General features: G+C 40.6%; 1 protein-coding gene across 9 annotated transcripts in view; it reads left to right on the forward strand.

Annotated features, from left to right (window-relative positions):
- The first annotated feature begins 15594 nt into the window (after positions 1-15594).
- The window catches only part of INTS10 (integrator complex subunit 10), a 34773-nt gene continuing 24077 nt past the window's right edge, over positions 15595-26290 (forward strand). The window contains exons 1-9 of one of the 9 annotated variants that reach the window (XM_023551062.2): positions 15595-15841; positions 16440-16507; positions 17977-18080; positions 18812-18951; positions 21984-22065; positions 22494-22634; positions 23092-23263; positions 24145-24314; positions 25162-25295. In XM_023551062.2, coding sequence (XP_023406830.1) covers positions 15713-15841; positions 16440-16507; positions 17977-18080; positions 18812-18951; positions 21984-22065; positions 22494-22634; positions 23092-23263; positions 24145-24314; positions 25162-25295 — 1140 coding nt within the window. In that variant the 5' untranslated portion in view covers positions 15595-15712. Of the gene's footprint in view, positions 15842-16439; positions 16617-17976; positions 18081-18811; positions 18952-21983; positions 22066-22493; positions 22635-23091; positions 23264-24144; positions 24315-25161; positions 25296-26290 lie in introns of those variants that run through there. The other 8 variants (XM_064272756.1, XM_023551063.2, XM_064272755.1 and 5 more) reach the window with 8 other exon arrangements.

Consider the following 26290-nt stretch of genomic DNA (forward strand, 5'->3'; position numbering starts at 1 on the left):
TGACTGCCTATTTGGAAAACATGGGTGCTACTGTCAACTAGGTATATTGTAAGCTCTAAGATCAAGGTTTTGTGGAACGAACAATCATTACATATATTATAACTTATCCTGATAAAACTGTCTATTTTATACTTTATCTTTCAGCCTGACTTGCGAAACCAAAAAACCAAACCCAGTGCCGTCGAGTCTATTCCAACTCGTAGCAAACCTATAGGACAGAGTAGAACTGCCCCATAGAGTTTCCAAGGAGCGCCTAGTGGATTTGAACTGGCGACCCTTTGGTAGCAGCTGTAGCACTTAACCACTACACCACCAGGGTTTCCCTCAGCCTGACTTAGTGTTGTTTTTAAACCATTCCTCAAAAAATAAAACACTAACCGTGCATGTAAAAAAAAGAAAAAAAACAGCAGGATTAAGCAGCGAAGGCCTAATATCAGAGGAACAAAAACTTTGGGTAAGTATTTTTCCTTCCTTATATAGACTTGACTTACTTGAGCACTTTGTCCTGCAACAGATGCAACCATACAACAATGTAAGATTTAATATCTATGTTATGCTACCTTATATTGTTATCTTAGTGGCAAGTCTGTATTTTCAGGATGGCCTCTAAGCTAAAATTCTACAGGATCCCAATTCTTTCTCTACTGCTATACTATCTTCTACATTCTAATTACATACACATGCATGCCACTTCTTTTGCCCGTGGTCCCTTAGGTAACCTGGAATATAACTCAACCTAACCCTTAAAATGTAATTAAAAATTTATCTCTAGGGAAAGTTAGTCCAGAGGACAAATGGACCACAACTACCACAGCCTCCACCAGACTTGAGTCCAGCACAACTAGATGGTGCCTGGCTACCGTCACTGGCTGCCCTGAGAGGGATCACAGTAGAGGGTTCTGGCAGAGCTGGAGAATAATGTAGAATAAAATTCTAACTCACACAAAAAAAGTCCAGACTTACTGGCCTGACAGAGACTGAAGAAACCCCAAGAGAAAGGCCCCTGGATACCCTTTTAGCACAATAATGAAGTCACTCTGGAGGTTCACCCTTCAGCCAAAGATTAGACAGGCCCATAATACAAAATGAGACTAAAGGGGCACACCAGCCTAGGGGCAAGGACTAGAAGACAGGAGTAGACAGAACAGCTGGTGACTGGGAACCCAACGTCAAGAATGGAGAGTGTTGACTTATCGTTGGGTTGGTAACCAATGTCACAAAATAATATGTGCACTACTTGTTTAAGGAGAAGCTAGTTTGCTCTGTAAACCTTCATGTAAAGTACAATAAAACAAAAAAAGAATTCAAAAATTATCTCTGTTTGCAGATGACATGATCCTATATATAGAAAACCCTAAAGAATCCACTTGAGAGCTTCTAGAGCTGACATGATCCTATATAGAGAAAATCCCAAAGAACACAGAAGAAAACTTCTAGAGTTGATAGAGGAATTTAACAAAATTGTAGGGTTCAAGGTCAACACACAAAAATCAGCTCGATTTCTATACATCAGCAATGAAAAATCTGTAAAGGGAACTGTTATGGATTGAATCATGTCCCCCCAAAATGTGTGTTGTAAATCCTAACCTCTATGACTGTGGTTATAATCCCGTTTGGGAATGAATTGTCTTTGTTATGTTAATGAGGCAGGATTAGTATAGTTTGTATCCTGAGTCAATCTCTTTTGAGATATAGAAAAGATTAAATAAGTGAGCAGAGCAGAGGCAGAGGAAGAGATGTCAAGCCACGTGAAGATTGCTGAGAAACAGGAGCTCAGAAGAGACGAGGACCTTCCTCCAGAGTTGACAGAAAGAGAAAACCTTCCCCGAGAGCCAGCACCCTGAATTGGGACTTCTAGGCTCCTAATCTGTGATAACAGCAATGCTTATGAGGATGGTGCAGAACCGGACAGTATTTCGTTCTGTTGTATAATAGGGTTGTTATGAGTTTCTACTAAGTAGAAACTAAGCAAAAAAAAATTCCACTTACAATAACATCTAAAAGAATAAAATACCTAGAATAAACTTAGCCAGTAATGTGAAAGACTTATACAATGAAAATTATAAAACACTGCTGAAAGAGATTAAAGAAGACTTAAATAAATGGAAAGATGCCCTGTGTTCATGGACCGAGAGACTCAATACAGTTAAGAGGTCAGTATTACCCAAAGTGATCTATAATTCAATGCAATTCCAATTGAAATTCCAACAACGTTCCTTATAGAAATGGAAAAACTCACCCTCAATTTTATACGGAAAGGCAAGAGGTCCCAAATAGCCAAAACAATTTTGAAGAAGAACAAAGTAGGAGAACTAATTACTGTACAAAGTAGGAGGACAGCCTGGTACTGGTATAACAAGAGACACATACCAATGGAATAGAATTGAGAGTCCAGAAACAAATTCACACATCTACGGTCAGCTGATTTTCTATAAAGGCACTAAACCCATCTAATGGAAAAGGAAGTCTCTTTAATAAATGGTGCTGGGGAAACCGGATTTCCACATGCAGAAGAACGCATCAAAATCCATGCCTCACACCATACACCAAAAACCAGTTCCAACTGGATCAAGGACCTAAATGTGAAAACCGAAATGGTAAAATTTTTGGAAGAAAACATTGAGATGTAGCTACAGGGCCTAGTTTTTAACAATGGATTATCAAATATTCTAACAAAAGTACAAGAAGCAAAAGACAAAATAGGTAAATGGGACCTCATAAAAATTAAATACTTTTCTACATCAAAGGAATTTATCAAAAAAAAAGTGAAGACAGCTTATAGATTGGGACAGAATCTTTGAGAACCATATGTCTGACAAAGGTCTAATATCTAAAATATATATAACACTTCTACAACTTTACAACAGAAAAACAAAAAAATAATTGAGAAATGGGCAAAAGACTTAAACATGTCACCAAAAGGAATATTCAAATGGCCTACAAACACATGAAAAAATGCTCAACTTCATTAGACATTAAGAAACCCCCCAAAATTATTAGAGAGATGCAAATAAAAGCCACACTGCCCTGAGAGAACCTTTAAAACTTATACCAAAAATATCCCCTGAAGTCTTCTTAAAACCAAACAATAGGTTAGCTTAACTAGTAAAAAAAAGTCTCCTTTGAGCATTACCGTATTTCTTCAAAGAGCATACCCACGTGGGCACACACATACATACATAATGCACCGTAGCTTGCCTAGAAAAATATCCGCAAGGGAGTTTCGCAGTTGGCAAAAAACTTATAAAGTGAACGTTATTTGCATAAGAAAACGGAAAGCTCTCTTAAGAACCATATATATGGGATTGAAGTAACAACAGCAACTTGAAAGATCAGACAGGAACCTTAGGGGGCAGTGAGTTTATGTTAATGGGGGAGGAACAACTCAGAAAAAAAAAACAGGGTGAAAATGGTTGCCCAACTTGAAGAATGTAATCAGTGTCACTGAGCTGTACATGCAGAAACTGTTGAAGTGGTTTACGTTTTCCTGTGTATATTCTCAACAACAACGAAAAATATATATTTTTTAAAAATCTGCATAGGGGGAACACAACAGAGAACCCCTGAGGGAGCAGGAGAGCAGTGGGATGCAGACCCCAAATTCTCATAAGACCAGACTTAACGGTCTGACTGAGACTAGAAGGACCCCAGTGGTCATGGCCCCCAGACCTTCTGTTGGCCCAGGACAGAACCCATTCCCGAAGCCAACTCTTCAGACATGGATTGGACTGGACAATGGGTTGGAGACGGATGCTGGTGAGGAGTGAGCTTCTTGGATCAGGTGGACACTTGAGACTATGTTGGCATCTCCTGCCTGGAGTGGAGATGGGTGGGTGGAGGGGGTTAGAAGCTGGCGAAATGGACATGAAAAGAAAGGGTGGAGGGAGAGAGTGGGCTGTCTCATTAGGGGGAGAGTAATTGGGAGTGTGTAGCAAGGTGTATATGGGTTTTTGTGTGAGAGACTAACTTGATTTGTAAACTTTCACTTAAAAAAAAAAAATTAAAGCACAATAAAAATTACAAAAAAAAAAATCTGCATAGGCGTTCCCTTGGGTCCTTGGACAAATCCTGAGCTATGTACGTGAAGAACAAGACTCCAAAAAGCCTAGCAGAGAAAAGTTGCTGAGGGATTGAGAGGTAAAGAGAAATCTCAGAGATTTCACAGCCCTAGAGAAACACTGACCCAGCAAAATGGAGAGACCTAGGTCAATATTCTGGCCACCAGAAAGGCCATAAAGTAGAGACCAAAAAAACCAAACCCACTGCCATCGAGTCGATTCTGACTCATAGCGACCCCATAGGACAGAGTAGAACTGCCCCATAGAGTTTCCAATGCCTGGTGGATTCGAACTGCCAACTTTTTGGTTAGCAGCTAGCACTTGACCACCACTCCACCAGGGTTTCCAAAAGTAGAGACCATATCCTAGAATTAAGGGCAAAACTGAAATAGTAGTTGTTGCTAGGTGCTGTCAGGTCAATTTCAACTCATAGCAACTCTGTGTGACAGAGTAGAACTGCTCCACAGGGCTTTCTAGATTGTAATCTTAGTGGGAGTAGATTGCCAAATCTTTTTTCCATATTGCTTCTGGGTGGGCTCGAACTGCCAACCTTTTGGTTAGCAGCCGGGCACTTAAACATTGCACCACCATGAAAAAGTCTAGAACCAAGCCTTAACAGGATCAAACCATCCTTATTAATTTAGCTACATGCAATGATAAAATTCAATACCCTTTAGAAGCAAATAATCCAGAGCCTTTACAATAAATTATCAAGTGTCCAGCATACAGTCAAACATCACTACAAATGTAAAGATAGAGAAAAATATCATCTGAAGTAAAAAGAAAAACCAGTTAACAGACATGCAAATGCCCCAGAAGTTGAAATTAGCAGGAACAAAGACTTCTAAATAACTTTTATAAATATGGTAAGGAACCTAGGAGAAAAAATGGATATAACGGGTGAAGAGATCAGGAATTTTAGGAAAGCCATAAAAGCTGTTAAAAAAGAAAAAAGAACCCTATGGAGTACGTTAGCTGAACCCCTTCGCCCTTATGCTTCTGGTTGGGTTTATCCAATGGGAAGAACCAGCAGGACCTCAGAGGGCAGGAGGAGAGAGAAGTCAGGGTATTTTTTTTCCACTCTCTCTGCCTGTATCAGCACAAGAGCTTTAACGGTAGCTACATCTCTCTATAATGACTGCTTCTGTTGGGACGCCCTCCTGTATGACCCCAGCTCTCATCCTTTGGGTCCAGGAAGACCCTCGATGAGTTGGATTGACACAGTGGCTGCAACAATGGGCTCAAACAGCAACAATTGTGAGGATGGCATAGGACCAGGCAGTGTTTCACTCTGTTGTACAAAGGGTTGGTATGAGTCGGGATGGACTTGACGGCACGTAATGACAACAAAGGGTCTCCCTACAGTTTGCTTATTGTAGCAAGAAAGAAAGTAGTAACTATGCAATGGAGAAATCAGTGACAATCAAAATAAACCTCACCAACGACGAGATGGACAATGTGCGCCCCGATGTAATACTCTAAGAAGGACTTATCACATATGTAGTATTACAGCTGAGAGCATACAACCAAATGTGAGGAATGAGGAAACACCAGACAAACCCGAAATGAGGGACTTTCTGCTTTTTAAAAAAAGGGGAGTGGGGATTATATTCTTCAAAAATGCCAATGTCATGAAAGTCAAATAAAAACTGTGGAAATAGTCCATATTAAAGAACACTAAAAGTCAACTAGATGAAATACCTGACCCAAAATTGGATTCTGTACTAGAGGGGGCAAATGCCATAAAAGACATCCTTGGGTCGATTGAAAAAAATAGGAATTGAGGTGGTAGATTGGGTAAAATTATCTTATTAAGGTTAAATTTACTGAAGTTGATAACTGTACTGTGTAAGAGAATATCCACACCCTTAGGAAATACACACCGAAATGTTTGGGAGTAAAGGGTCATGGTATATGCAATTTACTCTCGAAACTGATTAAGAAAATATATATAGTAAACCCAAAGCAAACCCATTGCCGACAAGTCAATTCCAACTCATAACAACCTTATAGGACAGAGTAGAACTGCCCCATAGGGTTTGCAAGGAGCGGCTGGTGGATTTGAACTGTCGACCTTTTGGTTAACAGCCGTAGCTCTTGACCACTATGCCACCAGGGTTTCAATATATATTATACATATGCATATATATGTATGTATGTACAGATAGGAAATAAATAGAGGGAGAGAAAGAGCACACACACAATTGATAAAGCAAATTGGGTAAAATGTTAACAAGTGAATCTGGGTAAAGGGTATCTGGATTTTTTTAATACTATTCTTGCTCCTTTAGCTGTTCCATAAGTTTTCAATTATTTCCAAATAACAAGTTTTTTAAAAAAAAAAGAAAAGAAATTCCTGTATGGCCCAGAGAGTGAATTACAAAGCCTACTCCAGGAAGAGATAAAGTATATCCCAAAGGAGTTGCAAGATTCTACGAAATCCAAAATACTTGGACTAGATACCCAGGGCATTAAACCAAGTAGGACGTGTGTACAAATTATATGACGTTGTTGTTAGGTGCTCTCGAGTCGATTCCAACTCGTAGTGACCCCATGTGACAGAGTAGAACTGCTGCAAAGAGTTAGATAGGACCAAATTTATCACTATGGGTATAATTAACAGGGATTTAATATGTTAAGTAGCAAACTAAAAACTGCTTTTCAAAGGGACATATATTTCTCTGTGACTTTCCTGTTAGGCTTTGTCAGAGGCTCCACGAAGCATCTCTATCTGTCACAGACATTTCGAATACTACTGGATCTGTTAAAATAGTTGCAAAGCCCTCTCTTGCCCTGAAATGGTCTGTTAGCACATCTGAATGGCTCTAACAATTTGTTTATATTTCTGAAGGAAGCCTGGTTCAAAAATGGCCTAGGCTGAGATTCTGGAATTTTCCTAGCATACTTTAGAGAAAGGAGGCTGAAGGCTTAAAGAGACAGGAATCTTGGAGTGAATTCATTACGTGCAGCCTGCTTAGCCAGTCCCATCCATACACCCGAGGAGGGCCCAAAAATGCACTGATGGGGAGAAGCACCAGCATGCCTAAAAACGTTCGTGTGGACCATCCTTTAGTCAAAGATGATGGTGGGATATATTGCTATGAAATTGGGCTTCTGGATGTCAATGGGAATAATGAGATCCCTGAGTAGCAGAGGTCAGGTGGCAGCACTTGGCCATCAGAGACAATGTGATAGAATTACCATAATCAGCCAAAGGGGCAAACTGTCTATTAAAGTATTTGGTTCCAGGGACTGTGGTAGTAGCTAACTGATCATAAAATTCCCAGGAATGAAATAAAGGAAAGTCTAAAATTAAAAAAAAAACATCTAAAATGGGTTAGCAGAAATCTGCCTGAGTGACGATAGAGGAAGTTACCCAGTTCCAAGACTTACACCAGTTCCCAGACCCAGAGTTCCTTCATTCAGGTGGAGCTCAGGTCCCCTTGAGGAAGAACTGACTCTCGATCACAATTTTATATTATAACTCTTCCATAAAGCCTTCCACTGAGGGACTTGCAGCCATTTACCAGGGTGACTGGGAAAAGGGAAACACCCAGGCTTCCAGAAGATCATTAGAGACCAACTCTGAATTAACATTGATTTTTTTCCTGGCAGGGAGAGGGCACAGCACCACATTGGTTTACTGGTCAGGTGTCTTGGTCCAAGTCCATCTCACAATAGGTCCAACAGAGCACACAGAAAATAGACATACCTAGCAACTAACTATAGGGTCGCTATGAGTCGATAGCACTCCAAAAAAAAAAAAAAAGCAACTAATAGAATCCTCATCTTCGTTCCCTGACTAGAGGACTGGGGAAAAAAGAAATGCCACCGAGTCGATTCCAACTCTTAGAGATCCTATAGGGCAGAGTAGAACTGCCATGCAGGGTTTCCAAGTCTTCACAGAAGCAGACAGCCACATCTTTCTCCCACAGAGTGGCTGGTGGATTTGAACCATCAATGTTTACATTAACAGCTGAGCCCTTACCACTGAGCCACTGGAGCTCCTTATTATGTAGTAAGGGCAGAATAAATGTCCCTGAAATTATCCCATCTTGTCAAAATAATAAACCAAAAGCAATACTGTATCATCAAGGGAATTACAGAGATTAATGCTACCATCAGATACTTGAAAGTTAACCCATAGATGGTGATTCCCATTACTTCCCATTTTGCTCACCTGATGGTTCATCCTCGAAAAAGCCAGACGGACCTTGAAGAATGACTATGGATTGTCATAAATGTAATCAAGCAGGAGTGCCAACTGTGGCTGCCGTTTCAAATATGGATCTTTACTAAAGCAAATTAGCTCAGTTCTTGAGGCTTGGTAGGCAGCTGTTCACCTAGCAAAGGCCACTTGAGTGGGGCCCAAAGCAAGAGAGGGCTCGGCAACTATTATAACAGACCCAATAGTATTCAAAATGTCTGTGACAGATAGAGATGCTGTATGGAGCCTCTAAAGAAGTCTTACAGGAATCACAGTGCAAGCCCATAAGGCTTTGGAGTAAAAGCACACCCATTGGAAAAGCAGTTCCTAGCTCGCTACCGGACGCTGGTAGAGGCTGAACCCTTGACTATGTAATATCAAATGACGTGTGGTCTGAGCTGCCCATCACAAGCCTGATGTTATTAGAACCATCAAATCATAAAATTGGAGGTATGTACAAGCATTCTATTACTTAATGAAAATATAATATACAAAAGAGGGCCTGAGCAGGTCTGAAAGACACAAGAAAAACTTCATGAATATGGCTCAGATATCCACGTAGTTCTACCTACTGCTTCACTGTCTCTCTCTGAACTCACATCTGTGGCCTATGGGGGTACTTGGTTTACAGACGGATGAGCATGGTATGCTGGCATCTGGAAGTTGGCAGCCACTGAATGACAGCCATACTCAAGGGTACCCCTAAAACACAATGAAGGGAAATATCTCCAGTAGGTAGAATTTTGAGCAGTTCATCTGATGGTTCACTTTGGAAAGACAGCCTGAGGTATGGATCTCTACTGACATAGGTAGTGGCTGACAGATTGTCTGGAAGGTCAGGGACTTGGACAAAGAAGCTTAGGAGAGACGTATGTGGACTCTCAGCATGGGCACATAGCATGAAGACATTCTTGTTCAATGTAAATGCTCCCCAGAGGACATGCACAGCAAAGAAAAAAAAAACAGCAAAGAAGGCTCTCATTAATCAGGTAGAAACAGGATGACTCATCCTGCCAATGTTAGTCAGCCTCTCTCCCCAGCCAACCAGCGTTTGCTCAATAAATCCACAGAAGAAGTACCATGGCAGCAGGGATGCAACGTATGGGCTCAACATGAACTAGACTGATGTGGCTAGCACTACTCTTGAGTGCCCAAATGGCCAACAGCAAATCTAAAACAAAAACCCCAATATGGCCCCATCCCCTAGGAGGGCCAACCAGCCACCTGGTGGAAAATTGATTACATTGGACCATTTCATCATAGACAAGAGAGTTTATTTGTCCTCGTGGGTGTTCACACTATTACAGATTCAGATTTCCCTTCCCTGCCCCATAACACTTCTGCCTGTTCCACTACTCATGCACTTACAGAATGCCTTATTCATCACCACTGCATCTCATACAATTTCACCTCTGATCCAAGAAGTTATTTTATGGAAAAGAAATGGGGCAGAGAAAACAGGCCCAAAGCATTCACTGCCTTGCCATGTTACCATCACTCAGAAGTAGCTGGCCTGACAAAATGGTGGAATATGGTTTACTGAAGGTCTAATTACAATGTCAACTAAGTAACATCTTTTGAGGTTGGAGTTTTGTCATATAGACACAGGAGCTTTAAATCAATCACGGATGGGAGGAAAGAATGGCCCCGTTGAAATACATGTAGTAAACAAGTGATGGAATTTTTGCTAACTGTCCCCTCAATCTTGTGCTTTGAGAATTCGGAAGTACTCTGTCCTATAGGGTCGCTATGAGTTAGAATCGACTCGTCGGCACAGGGTTTTTGTTCTAATTCCTAGGAAGGAAACCGTGGTGGCGTAGTGATTAAGTGCTACAGCTGCTAACCAAAAGGTCGGCAGTTTGAATCCACCAGGTGCTCCGTGGAAACTCTATGGGGCAGTTTTACTCTGTCCTACAGGGTCGCTATGAGTCAGAATCGACTTGATGGCAATGGGTTTTGGTTTGGTAATTCCTAAGGGATGAGGGCTTCCCCAAGGGAACATAGTCATGGTTGTTCCATTGAATTAGGAGGGAAACTTCTCCCTGACCATGTGGAGCTCCTTATACAACTGAACCAACAGGCAGAAAAGAAATGGTTGCTGCTACACAAATAGTGCCAGGGGGCTATGTCTGGCACTCAGGAGATTCACTGAGGCATCTTATATTACTCCCAAGTCCAGCAATAATTATTGTCTCAGGTTGGGTTACATAGAAGCAGCCCCTGCTACAGAGACATGATTGCACATGATTTACTGAGGGAGTGCCCTCCACAAAAAAAAAATAAAAACAACTGTAAGAGAGGGAATCAGGCTAGGGAAGAGGAAAGAGCCAAGCAAGAATGTGGTCTCAGGCCTAATCTAGCCTTGGTCTGATTCACCAGAAGTGGGCTCTGGAGCATAGACTGTGCCACAGATTTGCCTCTGTTAGTGGCGAAGACACTAACTTTTTGTACTATGTAGCCACACTTGGAGGTGGCTAACTTCTCAGAGAAGGTGAGGGCATTTCTCTAAAGAAGGGGGCAGCTGTGAATAGTTAGCAGCCAATATTCACAGCAGTAAGGATGGGTGCACTAGCGTGGTAAAGGGAATATGAGAGGGCAAGAGCATCTACTATAATAATCAACAGGAAGCTGCGGCCATTCAATAAAAGCACACCCTCTTCCGGAAGGAACTAGCAGAATGAGATTGAAACTATAGACGTGAGGATAACTGATAAGGTAGATTCTCTGAGGAAGCCAGAGGGAGAGGATTCAGAGCATAGATGAAGGTTTTGGCCTTGAACGAAAAGGGACCCTTTATTCCCTGAAGGTAGAAGGAATGAAGTTTGTATAAAATTAGAGGTTTTATGCAAATCTGTAAGCAAAGGGTCAGGAAATTTAAAATTCACCTAATATTTGGTCATTAAAAAAAAGTTGCCCTTGAGTTGACTGTGACTCATGATGACCCACATGTGCTCCATAGGGTTTTCGATGGCTGTTTTTTTGGAAGTAGGTCATTAGGCCTTTCTTTTGAGGCACCTCTGCATGGACTAGAACAGCCAGTTTTGGTTAGCAGCTGTTATGGACTGAATTGTGTCCCCCCAAAATATGTTTTGTAAATCCTAAACCCCATACCTGTGGGTATACTCCCATCTGGGAATACTCCCATTTGGGAATAGGACTTTCCTTATTATGTTGCTATGATCATATCAGTTTAGGGTGTGTCGTAAGCCAATTACCTTTGAGATATAAAAAGAACAGACTAGGCCCAGAGAAGAAAGCACAAATGAAGAAGACTTAAGCTAAAAAAAACAGGGAGAAATGAAATGAGGAAATTACTGAAAAGAACCAAAAAAGGGAGTGAGAGTAGGATAGTTAGATTACGTTCAGAGACTGCAGTATTGGAATTTTATGATTTGAAAGGAAGATAAAAAGCAACTGTCTTAGTCACCTAGTGCTGACATACGAACATACACAAGTGGGTGACTTCAAAGAATAGAAATTTATTGTCTCACAGTTTTGGAGGCTGGAAATGCAAATCAGAACATCAACTCTAGGGGTAGGTCCTTCCTTGTAGGTGGCCCTGGGCATTCTTTCGCTTGTTAATTAGTCTGCCTCCATCGTCACATAGCTTCCATCTTCCCACTGCGTGTGTCTGTATCTATTCTGCTCTTTTTATAAGACACTATGCAGAAGGGATTAGGTTTAGGACCTACCCTTCTCCAGTATTATTTTGTTAATGTAACAAAAAACTTTATTTCCGAACAGGGTCATATTTACAGGTACAGGACTTCAACATAACATGTTAGGGAACACAATTTAATCCATAACAGCAATGTAGAGTTGAGTACAACTCATTGAACTACAGTGTTTGAAAATGGGCATTTCCATGACTTAGAAGTTGTAATGAAGAAGAACATGAGCTAGGAGTTCATGTTTCTCAATAAGTCTTCAAGTTCACAGCAAGGGGGGCAAAAGATGGTAAACTCACTTAGTGTGGTGCCTCCTTTCTGTACTTTGAGATGTTCGCAAGAAACCCCAGTAGAAATGTTTAGCTGGAGAACATTAGAAATGAAGAGGCCAGCTAGAAAATAGACACAAACTTATGTCGTATGTTGGCAAAAATTAAGAAGCAATCTTATTTGGTTGGCATCTAAAATATAGCCAGAGTTCCCTTATTTAACCCCTAGATTTCAAAATTTAGTTTACAATTGTTATTGAATAAAACACTAGAGAACTAAAGACTCAGGAACAAGTGTACAATTCTTTTACTGTAGTTCTAAGACTCAAAACAGAAAGTGTAATGACCAAATCAGCCATTTTTTGCCATTTGAAAATCCTTGCATAAACTTCACATATTAAAATCAATGAAATAGTGAAAAAAAGATAGTCAAGCCAGTAATCTGTTTTTATGACCTACACTTTATAAGATAAAAACTATCCCGATAATCTATTTAAATTCAATTTTCTATCTTCTTCTATTCTACAAAGCTAAAAGAATTGTCACTCAGCAATCTTGGCCTACAAAGCGATCAGTCAATTAGGCTGTTCCTGGGCATAATCCAAGGACATTAAATAGCATCTTTGGAACCATAATGCTCCCTGGCATACTAATACCACAACCGGTACATCATACGATGACTGAAGCTCATGCAGTGAATCTTGCTAAGAAAATCATTGAGGATACTGACAAAACAAAACCAAATTTTTAAGAATTACTATTACTTTAAAGAATGGAAGCCCTGGCAGCATAGTGGTTAAGTACTATGGCTGCTAACCAAAAGGTCAGCAGTTCAAATCCACCAGGCACTCCTTGGAAACTCTGTGGGGCAGTTCTACTTTGTCCAGTAGGGTCGCTATGAGTTGGAATCGATGCAATGGCAAGCGGTTTGGTTTTTTGATTTGGTTTCAAGAATAGCAAAATAGAAGAGCTTGAACATTAATGGATTTTATAACATAGATTTTATTACATAGCAGTCCTTTGGCCCTGCCCTTCTTGTTACTTCTCTCTAAATCTAGCACACTAACTCATCGCTAACTTTAAAAAGTACTAGTTTGTTTATAAATTATTATAACCAGTAAGTATATAAGTTATATTTCATATGTAACCATGAATATTAATGTATATAAGTTGTTCATTTATTAAAACTTTTATAATGTTCTTATGTATATAAGTACTTAGAAATTTTTTTTCAAGGAAATTAGCTTTGAAGCTTAAACTCTTGGTTTTAAATGCCAGGTGTCAGTGGTAATGGAACTCTGCTAACATTTTGTGTAGCTAGAACTTGGACTCCAGTTCACTCCAGTGAACATTCTGAATCCACTTCTAGAAGGACGTACGAATAGGCCAACTCTAAACTCAGAGATCTTACTCAGGATGGCTTTGTACATTCCTCCAATTAGGCAAATAAATACTGTTTTCTCTGGCTTTTGAATGCTGCCTCTCTTCACCAAAGCAGGTAGTTTTCCTTCTCCCATATGGAAAACAAAAATGAAGTTTTCGTGAAACTGACATTGATTCTGTTGGAGGAGATAATTAAATAGTTTTTTTTATTTCTCTGTAGGTCAAGCTTCCATAACACTGTAAAACCCTCCCCGAGACAGTAATTTAGTCATCTTTGTAGCTCTCACAGCATTCAGCAAATAACCTTCCCAGTACCGATTACTAGAAGAGCTCAATATATGTTTGTCGGATAAACTAGTGCATAAAAGTGAAACAATAAAACTTGGCTATATATATTGCTGTTGGTTGCCCTCGAGTTGACTTCGATTCTGTTTTAGGGTAAAAACACCACAAAGTTTAGTAAAGCAAAAAGAAAAGTTTTATTCGGTACGTTCAAAGAGGCAAAAGTAGGAAACGGACAAGCATGCTGCCAGAGCCATGTCTGCCCAAGTCCAAGAGATATTACAGAATAAGCAAAACTGGGAAAACAGACAAGAATGCTGCCACAGCCATGTCTGCCCGAGTCTGAGGAAATATCACAGAATAGACAAAAGTGGGAAAACCGACAAGCATGCTGCCAGAGCCACGTCTCTATCCCAGTCGGAAGAGTGTTACAGAATCATCACAATGTATTAACATTACGAAACGGGCAAAACCATTGAAAGCTTCACCTTTTCATACATCGGCTAGAAACTGTTAAGTCACCGGGATTCTACATTTTGAGTTGTCTTTCTTGATCATTGCTATGGGTTTCAGTAAGTACAGGGTCTTCATTGAGCCAACAAATTTTCTATTCACTAAATACTAATAGAAAAAAGATAAAGGTGGAAAATCCGTGGGTCTTTTGTGTTCTGTTTATTTGAAGGATTCCCTAAAAGATGTTTTCCTAGATTGTCCTAGCTATTGTCTTTACACCTCAGGACCCAGATGATATATCCTTACGAACCCAGCTTCAGCTCCATCACATTCTCTGAAGCCAGGAAATAATGGCCCCAATGTTGTCTTCTAAATCAACTCTGAGCGACCTCATATGACAGAGTAGAACTGGCTCGTGGGGTTTTCTAGGCTGTAATCTGTATGCAGAAGGAGCCTCGGTGGCACAGCTGTTAAGGGCTCAGCTGCTAACTGAAAGGTGGGCTTTCCAACCGAGCTGCTCCCCAGGTCCGCAAAGATTTACAGCCTTGGAAACCCTATAGGTCACTATGAATCTGAATCCATGGCAACAGGTTTGAGGGTTTTTTTTTTTTTTACTTTTTACTGTAGCCGATCGCCAGGTCTTTCTCCGGCTGAGCAGTTGGCTGGCTCCAAATATCCGGGTGCTTAACCGTTTGCGCCACCAAGGCTCCTTTGGACATATTTAGGAAAGATAAAAACCATCAGACAAAACAATAGGCATTATTATTCTCCTCTGTGCCGAGGACCGTCACCGAGAGCGATTCCCTAGCAAAGTGACCGTGGGGCAGGTTTTTCAAACCCTCCAGGGCCGAGGCAGCTTCCCGCGCAGTTCCACCTCGACCGCTCTCCAGGGTCACACAAGAGGGTTCCCGCTGCCTTTTCGTCACAAACTTTTCCAACCTGGTCCCAGGTACCAGACCTCAGGAGACAGCCGGGGACCACACACTACGCCCGGTTAGCCGTAGACCTGCGGGGGCGACTCCGGAAAACTACAGCGCAGGAGGCTGCAAAGGCCGGGGCAGGTAACCAGCGACTCTGTGCTCCCGCGCATGCTCACTGGCTTGACTAGCGTCACGCTGGAACCCCCACGAGCGAGAATCCACTTCTCCATATTTTGGAGGTGACCTGGGAGCGCCAATACACCAGCACAAGATCCTCCTCCGAGGAAGGGGCCTGGTAGTACTGAGAGCCGCCGAAGGAAGCTATTCATAAACCCCGGAAAAACGTTCCCGATCCAGTCTGTTTGTATTTGTGCGGCCTCAGACATGCGCAGTAGCCTCCCCCGCGGCGGCAGAGTTCCCGAGCCGGAAGGTCCGGCTGCTTGGGGCTGGGGGGGTCCCCTTCTCCTGGGTCATGTCTGCCCAGGGCGACTGCGAGTTCCTAGTGCAGCGAGCCCGGGAGTTGGTGCAGCAGGACCTGTGGGCGGCCAAGGCTTGGCTGATCACGGCCCGCAGCCTCTACCCGGCCGACTTTAACATCCAGGTGAGGTCAGGGCCGTGCGTGTGGCCGCCCCGCGCAGAAACGTGAGCACCGCCCAGCTCCCCGGCCGCTCGGGGCCGCTTGGGGCCGCTCGGGGCCGGGGGCCGCGCCAGCCTTGGGGCCCGGTTGCCTCCTGTCCGAACCGCCCTTTTCTCATCCCTGTTTCTGCCGCCCCGCACCCCGGTGCTCCTACACCTTCCTCACGCCTTCTCCCCGCGAGGCCAACACCTGAGCAGAGCAGACCCCACTAGAGGTCGGCTGGGGTTAGTGGGGGAGTGTTACGTTTTCTGGCCCAGAGGCGCACCACCCCAGTAGACGAACGTTCATTCAAAAGAATGGCAGCCATTTGTCAGCGCCTGCTACTTTTTTGACATCAGCCCATTTAATCCTGAGAACCGAGGGGTTGCAGTGAGCCCGAGAGTTGCACTCCTAAGCCTTTGTGTCCACCCAGGCTCCCATCTGTTGGGCACCGTGTCACCCGCAGGGATATCCTCTGGGCCCTCTCCCACGCGGGGAGGGTGCGCAGTGAAGGCAGCTGGGACCAGCCCCGGGCCGGGGTAGTGCCCGGTGGTAATGCCCGGGGGTGGCCTGTCTGTTGCAGTATGAGATGTACACCATCGAGCGGAATGCAGAGCGCACTGCCACCGCAGGGAGACTGCTCTACGACATGTGAGTGACGATGCTGGGCTTCAACTTCTACCGCGCTGCGTTTCCCCATGAGGTTTTGTGTCTGGGGAACTGAGTTAGGGGAACGCCTTCAAGTTCGTCTAGATCTCTGGTACTTAGTGATGCTGTAGGCCTTTCATTAATTGTTAACATGACTTTTGCAGAGAAGTCTTCGTATTCTTATTTTATGCCTGTTCGTATGTATTACTATGCACCATTCTATCCAATATTGTTTTTATTTTAGAAATAATATGAGCTCATTGTAAAAGTTCAAACAATACTGAAGTATAGAGAATAAAAAGTGAAAATCCTTTCTAAACTCACCATAGTTGTTTTGTGTATCTGTATCTGTCTGTTTATCTATCTATCTAAATCTGTCTGTATATCTGTAGTGGTGCAGTGGTTAAGAGCTCAGGCTGCTAACCAAAAAGGTCAGCAGTTCGAATCCACCAGCCACTCCTTGGAAACCGTATAAGGCAGTTCTATTCTGTCCTATAGGGTTGCTATGGTTCCGACCCATAGCAACCAAGTGTAACAGAGTAGAACTGTGCAGAGTGGCTGGGTGGGTTGGCACCACCAACCTTTTGTTAGCAGCCAGTTGCTTAAGGATTGTGCCACCAGGGGTCATTATATATAAATACATACACAATATGTATAAATAAGCTTTGGGGGGAGATTACAAAAATGAGATCATATGCATTTGATTCTACAGCCTGCTTTCTTCACTTACTATAATGGAACCCTTTCCATGTCAGTATGTAGAGATCTACTCCGTTCTCTTTCATGCTCACAAAGCATTTCCTAACTACTGATGGACATCTAGGCAGTTTACAATTATTTGAAATCATATTCAGAGTATCGGTAAACAACTTCATGCCCATATTTTGGTATTTTTCTGTAGATCCATAGACATAGATTTTCATAGTCAAAGACTATGCACATTTTAAGTTTTGACAGATGCTGTCAAATTGCTCTCCTAAAAAATACTATTCCTGTTCACATTTTTACTACAGACGTATAAGAGTGCCCCTTTTCCCGTATCTTTGCTAACATTGGATATTACCAGTCTTTTTAATATTTTGTCAGTGTAATAGAAAATGGTATCTTGTTGTTGTTTTTTTTTTTAATTTGTATTAATTGTACTACTGGTAAGGTTGAGCATCTTTTCAAATGTTATCTTTGACTACTTGTCATTTGCCTTTGCCAGTTTTTTCTCTGGGATGGTTTTATTTTGTTGATTCTTAGAAGTCCTTTATATATTATAGTCACTTGTTTTCTCACTTATAAAAACCTCTAAAAACTTCAGTGAGTATCCTCAGTTTTCTTAACTAGTTGTGTTTTATTTTTGTATCTTTATTTTGGTTTGTTTTGGCACATCTAAGTCTTCGCTTGGAATAAATGTTCTTACTTTCTTTTTATAATACTATATAGAATTTTAACATTTTAATTTGATGCATTCATTTTAAAAATAGGTTTGTGAATTTCCCAGACCAGCCGGTGGTGTGGAGAGAAATCAGCATTATTACATCAGCATTAAGGAATGATTCACAAGATAAACAAACCCAGTTTTTAAGAAGTAAGAACGGAGTGACAACTTAACGGTCCATAAATTGCCATTTCTGGAATACCAAATTATATCTGACATTTTCACAGAAAAGTCACATCTGTGCTGTCAGTACTCATATATATGTTTTATTCTTGGCAACTAGACTTTACAAATGATGTCAACTGCTCTCTTAAGCATTTACTTAGAACTCTTGAAGCTTCCTTTAAGGATGTGGATTTTTCAGTGAGCCCAGGTAGCTGAATATATTTTTAACAGGTTTTTAAGTAATCAGAAAGCATCTATAGATGAGGCATAGCTCCACAAAACAGGAGAGAAACTTTTATTACTTTATGACATTCCTCTTTCATTTATGACTGATTAATCTATGACCTCATTGTTATAGCCAATAAAAGATTTCAAATTCTGGATAAAAAAGAAAGTAGATGGTTTTGGTCATTTCAACTTTAACAAGTGTGTGCTCCATCCTAGCCTGTAATGAGCACTGTTGTGACCCTTCACATGCATCATTGTCTTCTGGACCCAATAAGGTCTCCAAATGTTTTATGGTCATTCAGCAAACATCTTGTGTCAAGTACTGCCTGACCCAAAAGCCTGCCAGGTTGTGGGTGAAACCCAACAGCAGTGATTCTTCAAGTAGTATTTACTGTTCTATACATGTTAATGCCTTACACTTTTGCTTCAGTACTTTCTTTAATTTTTACCTTCCAAAAACTTTTAAAAGTGAAATGTGTTACATACAGGTTTATTTGAAACTCTTCCTGGTCGAGTCCAGTGTGAAATGTTACTAAAGGTTACAGAACAATGCTTCAACACCTTGGAGCGATCAGAAATGTTGCTTCTACTTTTGAGGCGCTTCCCTGAAACAGTGGTGCAACACGGGGTAAGATTTGATCCTTTCCTTTTCTTTAAGAGAAACTAAAATTGATCATCAACAGATTCATCAGTATGGTTAGGAGCTATAGCATTTACTAAAGCAGAGATTGTGAGGAGCACTGGGTAAGATCAAGGAATCTTTGTTAGTAAAAATAGAAGGATATCACTGTTATCAAACTTTATACATTTCCATTAGAAGTTGTCTTATCAGTGGGTAAAGGGTGTATAGCTTGACCAAGATAAATGATGTCACTAAGAAATATGCAGAAAAAAGGACGTTTTTGGTAAATGCTATGACATACACAACTGTGCAGCAACAGCTAAAAAATAGGAGTATAGTTACATCTGTATATAAGTATGTATAGAAGTGTATAGGTATGTATATGTGTATATGTATGTGGGTATGTATAGATGTGCCTGTATGCAAGTGTATGCATCCATATACCTTAATATATAAAATGAAGCACAGGGGGCACAAACACGGGATATCTCCTAGACTTAACCAAACACCTCGCAGGATTGGTTTACAGGATCTGAAGGCTTAGGACCATAGTCTTGTGGGACAACTCAGTCATTTGACATAATATAGTACATACAGTTTATGCTCTACATCCTAGCTTGGTGAGTTGCGTGTGGGGTCTTAAAAGCTTGTGAGTGGCCGTCTGAGATATAACTGTGTGCATCTGGAGTAAAAAGAGAAAGAAGGAACCGAAAAACTCAGAAGAAACGAGTCCACAGGACTAATAGTCTACACAAACCACGACCTCATCTACCCCGACACTAGTAGAATTAGATGGTGCCTGGCTACCACTACCTACTGTTCTGATCAGGAACACAATAGATGGATTCTGATAGCATGAGAGCAAATTGTGGAACAAAACTCCAGTGCTTAAAAAGTCCAGACTTACTGGACCAGTGAGACTGGAGGACTCCCCAAGACTGTTGCCCAGAGATACTCTTTAAACCTTGAACCCAGACTATTCCATAAGGTCATCTTTTAGCTAAATAACAGTGGCTCACAGAATGAAGAGTAGCACCTCTGAGCACTGTGCTCATTTAAAAAATCTTCTCCATGAGACCAAATGGTCAATATTCGCTCAAAAACAAAGGCAAGAAAGCAAGGGGGCAGGGAAACTAGATTATTGGAAATGGAACAACCAGAACAGAAATAATGAGAAAGCTGACACACTGTAAAAAATGTAACCAATGTCACTGAATAAATTGTGTAGAAACTGTTAAATGGAAATGTAATTTGCTATGTAAACTTTCACCAGAAACACAGTAAAATATTTTAATTTAAAAAAAAGAAAGGTGGTCTTATCAGTAGTATGAAAACAGTCAATAAGTGTTGATACTATTTATTTACAATCTGTAAAGTTTTTAAAAAATAATCTTATCCCATTGTATTCAACAATGTGTTTGAACTTAAGTGAGAGGCATAGCTTATAGTCTTAACAGATATGTTTTTCACGTGCCTCTGCCCTATGGATACTGTTTTCCCTTTATTCCTGCCCCTTCCCTACATCTGTAATAATGAATGAGTCCTGTTGGTAGGCATTGTTAATTGCTAGGTATCTCCTTCTATCATCCCAGGCCCCAAGAGGTAGAGAGTATCCCACTTTGTAGATGAGGATACCGGTTCTGATTCTTAGGTGTGTTCAGTGACTTCCCATAGCCAGTAAGTGGTAGAGTTTGGATTCACATCATTAACTCTTATTAATTCAAACTCTCTTGCTTATTCTTCCTCTTGCCATTTTTTCTGGCTTCAGACCCTGGTTAACTTCCTCCCTACCTCGCTGTATTGGTTCCCTAAGGATGCCATAACAATGTACCACAAATGGGTGGTTTAGAACAACAGGAATTTATTCTCTCACAATTCTGGAGGCTAGAAGTACAAAATCAAGGTGTCAGCAGGGCCATGCTTTCTCCGTCTGAAGACTGGGAGAGAATTCTTCTTGCCTTTTTCTAGCTTCTGGTGTCTACAGTCAGTCTTTGGCATTCTTTGGCCTGCAGCTGCGTTGCTCCTGTCTCTGTCTCCATCATCACTTGGCCTTTTCCCAGTGTATCTTTCTCCTTGCTTCATATGATACTAGTGATTGGCTAGGAAACCCCCCCGCCCCATCGAGTATGACCTTATCTGAAGTAATTACATCTGCAAAGTCCATATAAGACCACATTCTGAGGTTCCAGGTGAACAGATCTGGGATGCTATTCAGTCCAAAACACTTGCTGGTCATTACTCTGACTTTTATGTGATGTTTCACATTGTTCCACCTGTACCATTTATCATCCCTGTGTGGTTGCAAGGAAGACAATGCAAACGGCTTGGTGGATTTAGATGAGCAGACTTTCTACTACGGTAGGGCATCAGTATAAGGAGCCCTGGTCGCGCAATGGCTAAGCGCTCAGCTGCTAATCGAAAGGTCAGTGGCTCCATGGGAGAAAAGACTTGGCAATCTGCTCCTATAAAGATTACAGCCCAGGAAACCCTATGGGGTGGTTCTATTCTGTCCTCTGAGCAGGGCCGCTATGAATCAGAATCATCTTGACAGCACACAACAGGGCATCAGTAATGGAGAGGTGTCCTTAAAACTCCAACAGTTCTGTCCAGCCTAGCCCACGCTGTATGACCACCTACTCTTGAGAACTCTTGAAAGTGATGTTTTTAATACATCTTGATGTAGAGAATAAAGTTAGTGTCCACACTTCTTAAAAAAAATCTCTGCATCTCCATTGTTGTTCTAATTCTAGTTCCAATGCTTTCCTTTAGTTTCTATAGACATTTTTTTAACGTTTTAAATTTGCTGATTTAGAGGCAAATAACCAAGACAAAGTAAGCAAGTCATCGGATGAATTCCCTCCTGAGCTGTGTTGCTAATGCATTCTTTTATTTTCTAATTTTTTAAATGAGAATGTTTAATTTCTTGGGGAAATTGGAATATACAGCTATGTGATAAATACAAAAATACACTGCTTCATGTAATTCTGACATCTTACACTTTAACACATTTTTAAATGATTAATTTCATTTTGAAACAGGTTGGCCTTGGGGAGGCATTATTAGAGGCCGAAACTATTGAAGAACAAGAATCTCCTGTTAACTGCTTTAGAAAATTGTTTGGTAAGAAAACTTGTATGTATAGAAAGCAAAGGAGTTCTTCACATTATTGCATAATTTTTTCTCTATCTAGAAAGCATTTTAAGAAACTTCTAAATTTTTACTATATAATATTTGGTATCTCTGAAAAAAGGTATATAACTACATATGTAAGTGTGAAGCGTAATAAACATCTGAACCTACCACCCAGCTTAAGAACTAGAGCCTTACCAGTAATGTAGACTCTACCTGGGTGTTTCCTCCTTGACTCTATCCGCTGATGTCCCTCTGCCCAGTGACTTTTAAATAAATGTACCAAAAAGAGTTTTTTTGTTTGGGATTTTAAGATACTACATTACCATATTAAATGAACTCTAAAATATATCTTGTTTTTGCTGGAACCTTAGGGTAGACAAACAACCTAATCATTTTTTTTTTTTCCCCTTTAACAGTTTGTGATGTCCTTCCTTTAATAATTAATAACCATGATGTTCGATTGCCTGCCAATTTATTATATAAGTACTTGAACAAAGCAGCTGAATTTTATATCAATTATGTCACTAGGTCTACTCAGACAGAAAATCAACATCAAGGTAAGTGTGAATAGTCTGAAATTTTATTTAGACAAACATTACTAAAATTTCAAATTTGGGAATGCCTCATCATTCTACGTATCCTCCTTTGGATGCATACCAGTTTGATAGTGTTTCCAAAATGTGAAACCTTAAAAAAAAAAAAAAAAGAAACCTAGGAAATAATGCCGCAGTTAAGAGATGAGACTTTTCTGGAACCGGTTGAACCTTAATTGAAACAGTCTGCTTTGCTGAACTATAACTTTAGTGCACTGAACTTGATACATGTGGTACAACTCAAAATTCACTTCCTTATGCCATTGGCCAGTTGTGTGTCCTTGAACAAAACATACAGCCTGTTGGGATTCTGTGCTCCTGTTTTTTGAATAGAAATCAGACATTAGTCTTTGTCTATCAATTACCACATAAATAGTAAATGCTAATGTTAATTGTAGGCTACTTTTTTCTCAAATTGCAGGTACCCAAGATACATCTGATTTAATGTCACCCAGCAAACGTAGCTCTCAGAAGTACATCATAGAAGGACTAACTGAAAAATCATCTCAGATCGTAGACCCCTGGGAGAGGTTGTTTAAGATTTTGAATGTTGTTGGAATGAGGTGTGAATGGCAGATGGATAAAGGAAGACGGTAAAAAATCATTTATTTCTGAAATGACCTATCAAATCTTGGGATTGCATAATCTCAGAATCCTTGTACAATGCAGAAACACTTTTTTTAAGGTGTATAATGTATGGGTATGCTTCTCTTTGGGCAAGCTGTTACGCTTTGTATTACGCCAAGGACATTGACGTAGTTTTCCACTTTATTAAAGGATTCCTAACTGAAGTATGAACTCTTAAGATGATGTAGAGTTTGAAGTTCTCCTTGGCAGTTCAGAGGAAAGAAAGGCCACTTGGCATGTTTGTGTCCTGATTTCTTTCTCCGATCGTAGTCCTAATTCAGAAGGGGAAATTTGCCACCATATGCAGACAGTAGGAGTCCCTGGGTAGTATGAATGGTTACTCACTCAGCTACTATGGGTTGGGTTACTAACCAGGAGGTTGGTAGCTCTGATCCACTCAGAGTCTCCTCAGGAGAAAGGCCTGGTGATCTACCTCTGAAAGGCCACGACCATGAAAACCCCATGCAGCACAGTTCTGCTCTTTGACACGTGGGGCTACCATGAGTCAGAATCGACTCAATAGCAACTAATGAGCAACAATAGAGAATTTTGTATGCCTAGAGCTATATTTGGGCCCTGGTGGTACAGTGGTTAAGAGCTCAGCTGCTAACCAAGGAGTTGGCAGTTCGAATCTACCAGCCACTTCTTAGAAACCCTATTGAGGCAGTTCTACTCCGTCCCATACGGTCACTATGAACTGGAATCAACTTGATGGCAACAGGTTTAAAGCTACATATGGTAAAAATAATGGTTTTATTGGTATTGGTTCTACCAGTGGTTTTTTTTTACACCTTTTGCTGACAAGCCCAGTGTAATTGAATAAGTTTTATCATCCTTCATCTTTCAGAAGCTATGGTGATATTTTGCATAGAATGAAGGATCTCTGCAGATACATGAACAACTTTGATAATGAAGCTCATGCAAAATATAAAAACCAAGTGGTTTATTCCACTATGTTGGTCTTCTTTAAGAATGCATTCCAGTACGTCAACAGCATACAGCCATCTCTGTTCCAAGGTTGGTTTAAGAATTTTAAAGGTACCCCCAAATTTTAAAGGTAGCCTCAGTGAGGATGGTGAGGAGAATTTAAATGTTTACTTTAGCTGCTGATCTTGGATCCAAATAACTGCAGAATGGTGCCAGTGGTTTTTATTTAATTATTTATTTATTGGTGGTACTTTTTATGTAAGTACATTTGCATTAAAACTTTCTGTATCAAAGGATGTAGTATTACTGTGAAACGAGACCCAGATATTAAATGCCTCTGTTTTGAAAAAACAACAGGCATAGCGAAGTGTTGAAGTAGATTTCACAAAGATCTCACAATAGGCCCCCCCCCCGCAAAAAAATCATATATGTATTTTCTACAAAGTTTAAAAATTAGAAATATGAGGGTAAAATCATCCACAATCCTTTTAGTATGACACAGGTCATATTTTTGTAAATTGCCTTTTAACCTTTCACATATTCAGATTTTGTTTGGAATTTGTAACCATAATATACATGTAATTTTGTAGTTTTTTGGTAATTTTAATGGTTCATATTGCTGTCAGTCAGAATCGACAGCAACGGGTTTGGTTTTATTCATTGTAATATTTACAGGTACATAAGAACAAATACAAAGAAGGAAATACCATTTGTAATCTACCACTGAGAGAGAACTCTTATTATCAGTTTCGTATATATCTATAGTTTTTTTTTTCTTATGGATATAAACTTGTTTGTGTACCTGACTGGGATCAAATGGAATGTTTTTTTAATAACCTGTATTTTCAAGTGACAGTTTGGTAAACTTCCTCCTGGTAATAAGTATTCTCTTCCTTGCTACATTTTTCAATATTTGTTGTGTTCCGCCCATCCATAGGTCCTAATGCCCCGAGCCAAATTCCACTTGTTCTTCTTGAGGATGTGTCAAATGTGTATGGTGACGTAGAAATCGATCGTAATAAACACATACACAAAAAGAGGAAACTAGCTGAGGGAAGAGAAAAAACCATGGTAATCCTTTCAGATATAATTATTCAAAGATTATGTTTGTGGTTTGCTAGAGATGAGGCTTTGTTAAATATGGCTGTGGAGCTAAAACGATAAAGCTTAGGTTTTATAGTTATAAAATATAATTACTGTATATCTCAGAGGTTCTCAACTGCAGGCAGCATTGCCCTCCAGGGGGTGTTTGGCATTCTGGAGACATTTTAATTGTCACAATTGGGTGGGGAAGGGCTGTTGTTTGCATCTAGTAAGTAGAGGCCAGGGATGCTGCTAAATGTCCTAAGATTCACAGAACCTCCTCCTACGAAAGAGAACTGTCCGACCCAAAAGGTCAGTAGTGCTAAGGCCGAGACATCCTGGTATAAGTTATTTATACCTGTTTTGGCTGAATGGTATTGATTAAATTTAAAAAACAAAACATAAAAAACTGCATTGGACATCTAAGCCTGGCACTGGGATATATACTGGCCTCAGAATGGGAAGTGCCAAGGTGTTCAGGGTAGGAAGTAAGTTACAACCCACGGGGAGATGCCAAAAAGATTTTATGAAGGAGGTCAGCGTTTGACATCAGCCTTGAAGGGTGTAAACGGTTTTGTCAGTTGGAATTGGTAGATAGATTTTGTTGAGAAGAAACCGTTTGCACAAAAATGCAACAGGCCAGAGAATGTGAAGAGCATCAGATTGTGGCAATCGAATGTAACCATCCAGTGTGGCCAGGCAGCAAGCTTGTGCAGGACAGTGATTTTCAAACTTTTTTTTTAAGCAGAGGAACCCATTCTTTCAATAAAACTTTTAGTGGAGGCCCAATGTGAAACATGAAAGTATAGATGCTCTGGTTCAGAAGTCAGCAAAGTTTTCCTATAAAGGGCCAGATAATAAATATTTCAGGCTTTGCTGGCCGTACGCAACTCTGCTGTTACAGTGTGAAAAAAGCCCCAGACAGTACGTGAAGAGATGATGTGGCTGTGTTCGGTAAGACTCTACTTACAAAAACAGGGCTG

This window comes from Loxodonta africana, chromosome 19 (assembly GCF_030014295.1).
Source record: "Loxodonta africana isolate mLoxAfr1 chromosome 19, mLoxAfr1.hap2, whole genome shotgun sequence".
In the NCBI taxonomy this organism is placed as follows: Eukaryota; Metazoa; Chordata; class Mammalia; order Proboscidea; family Elephantidae; genus Loxodonta; species Loxodonta africana.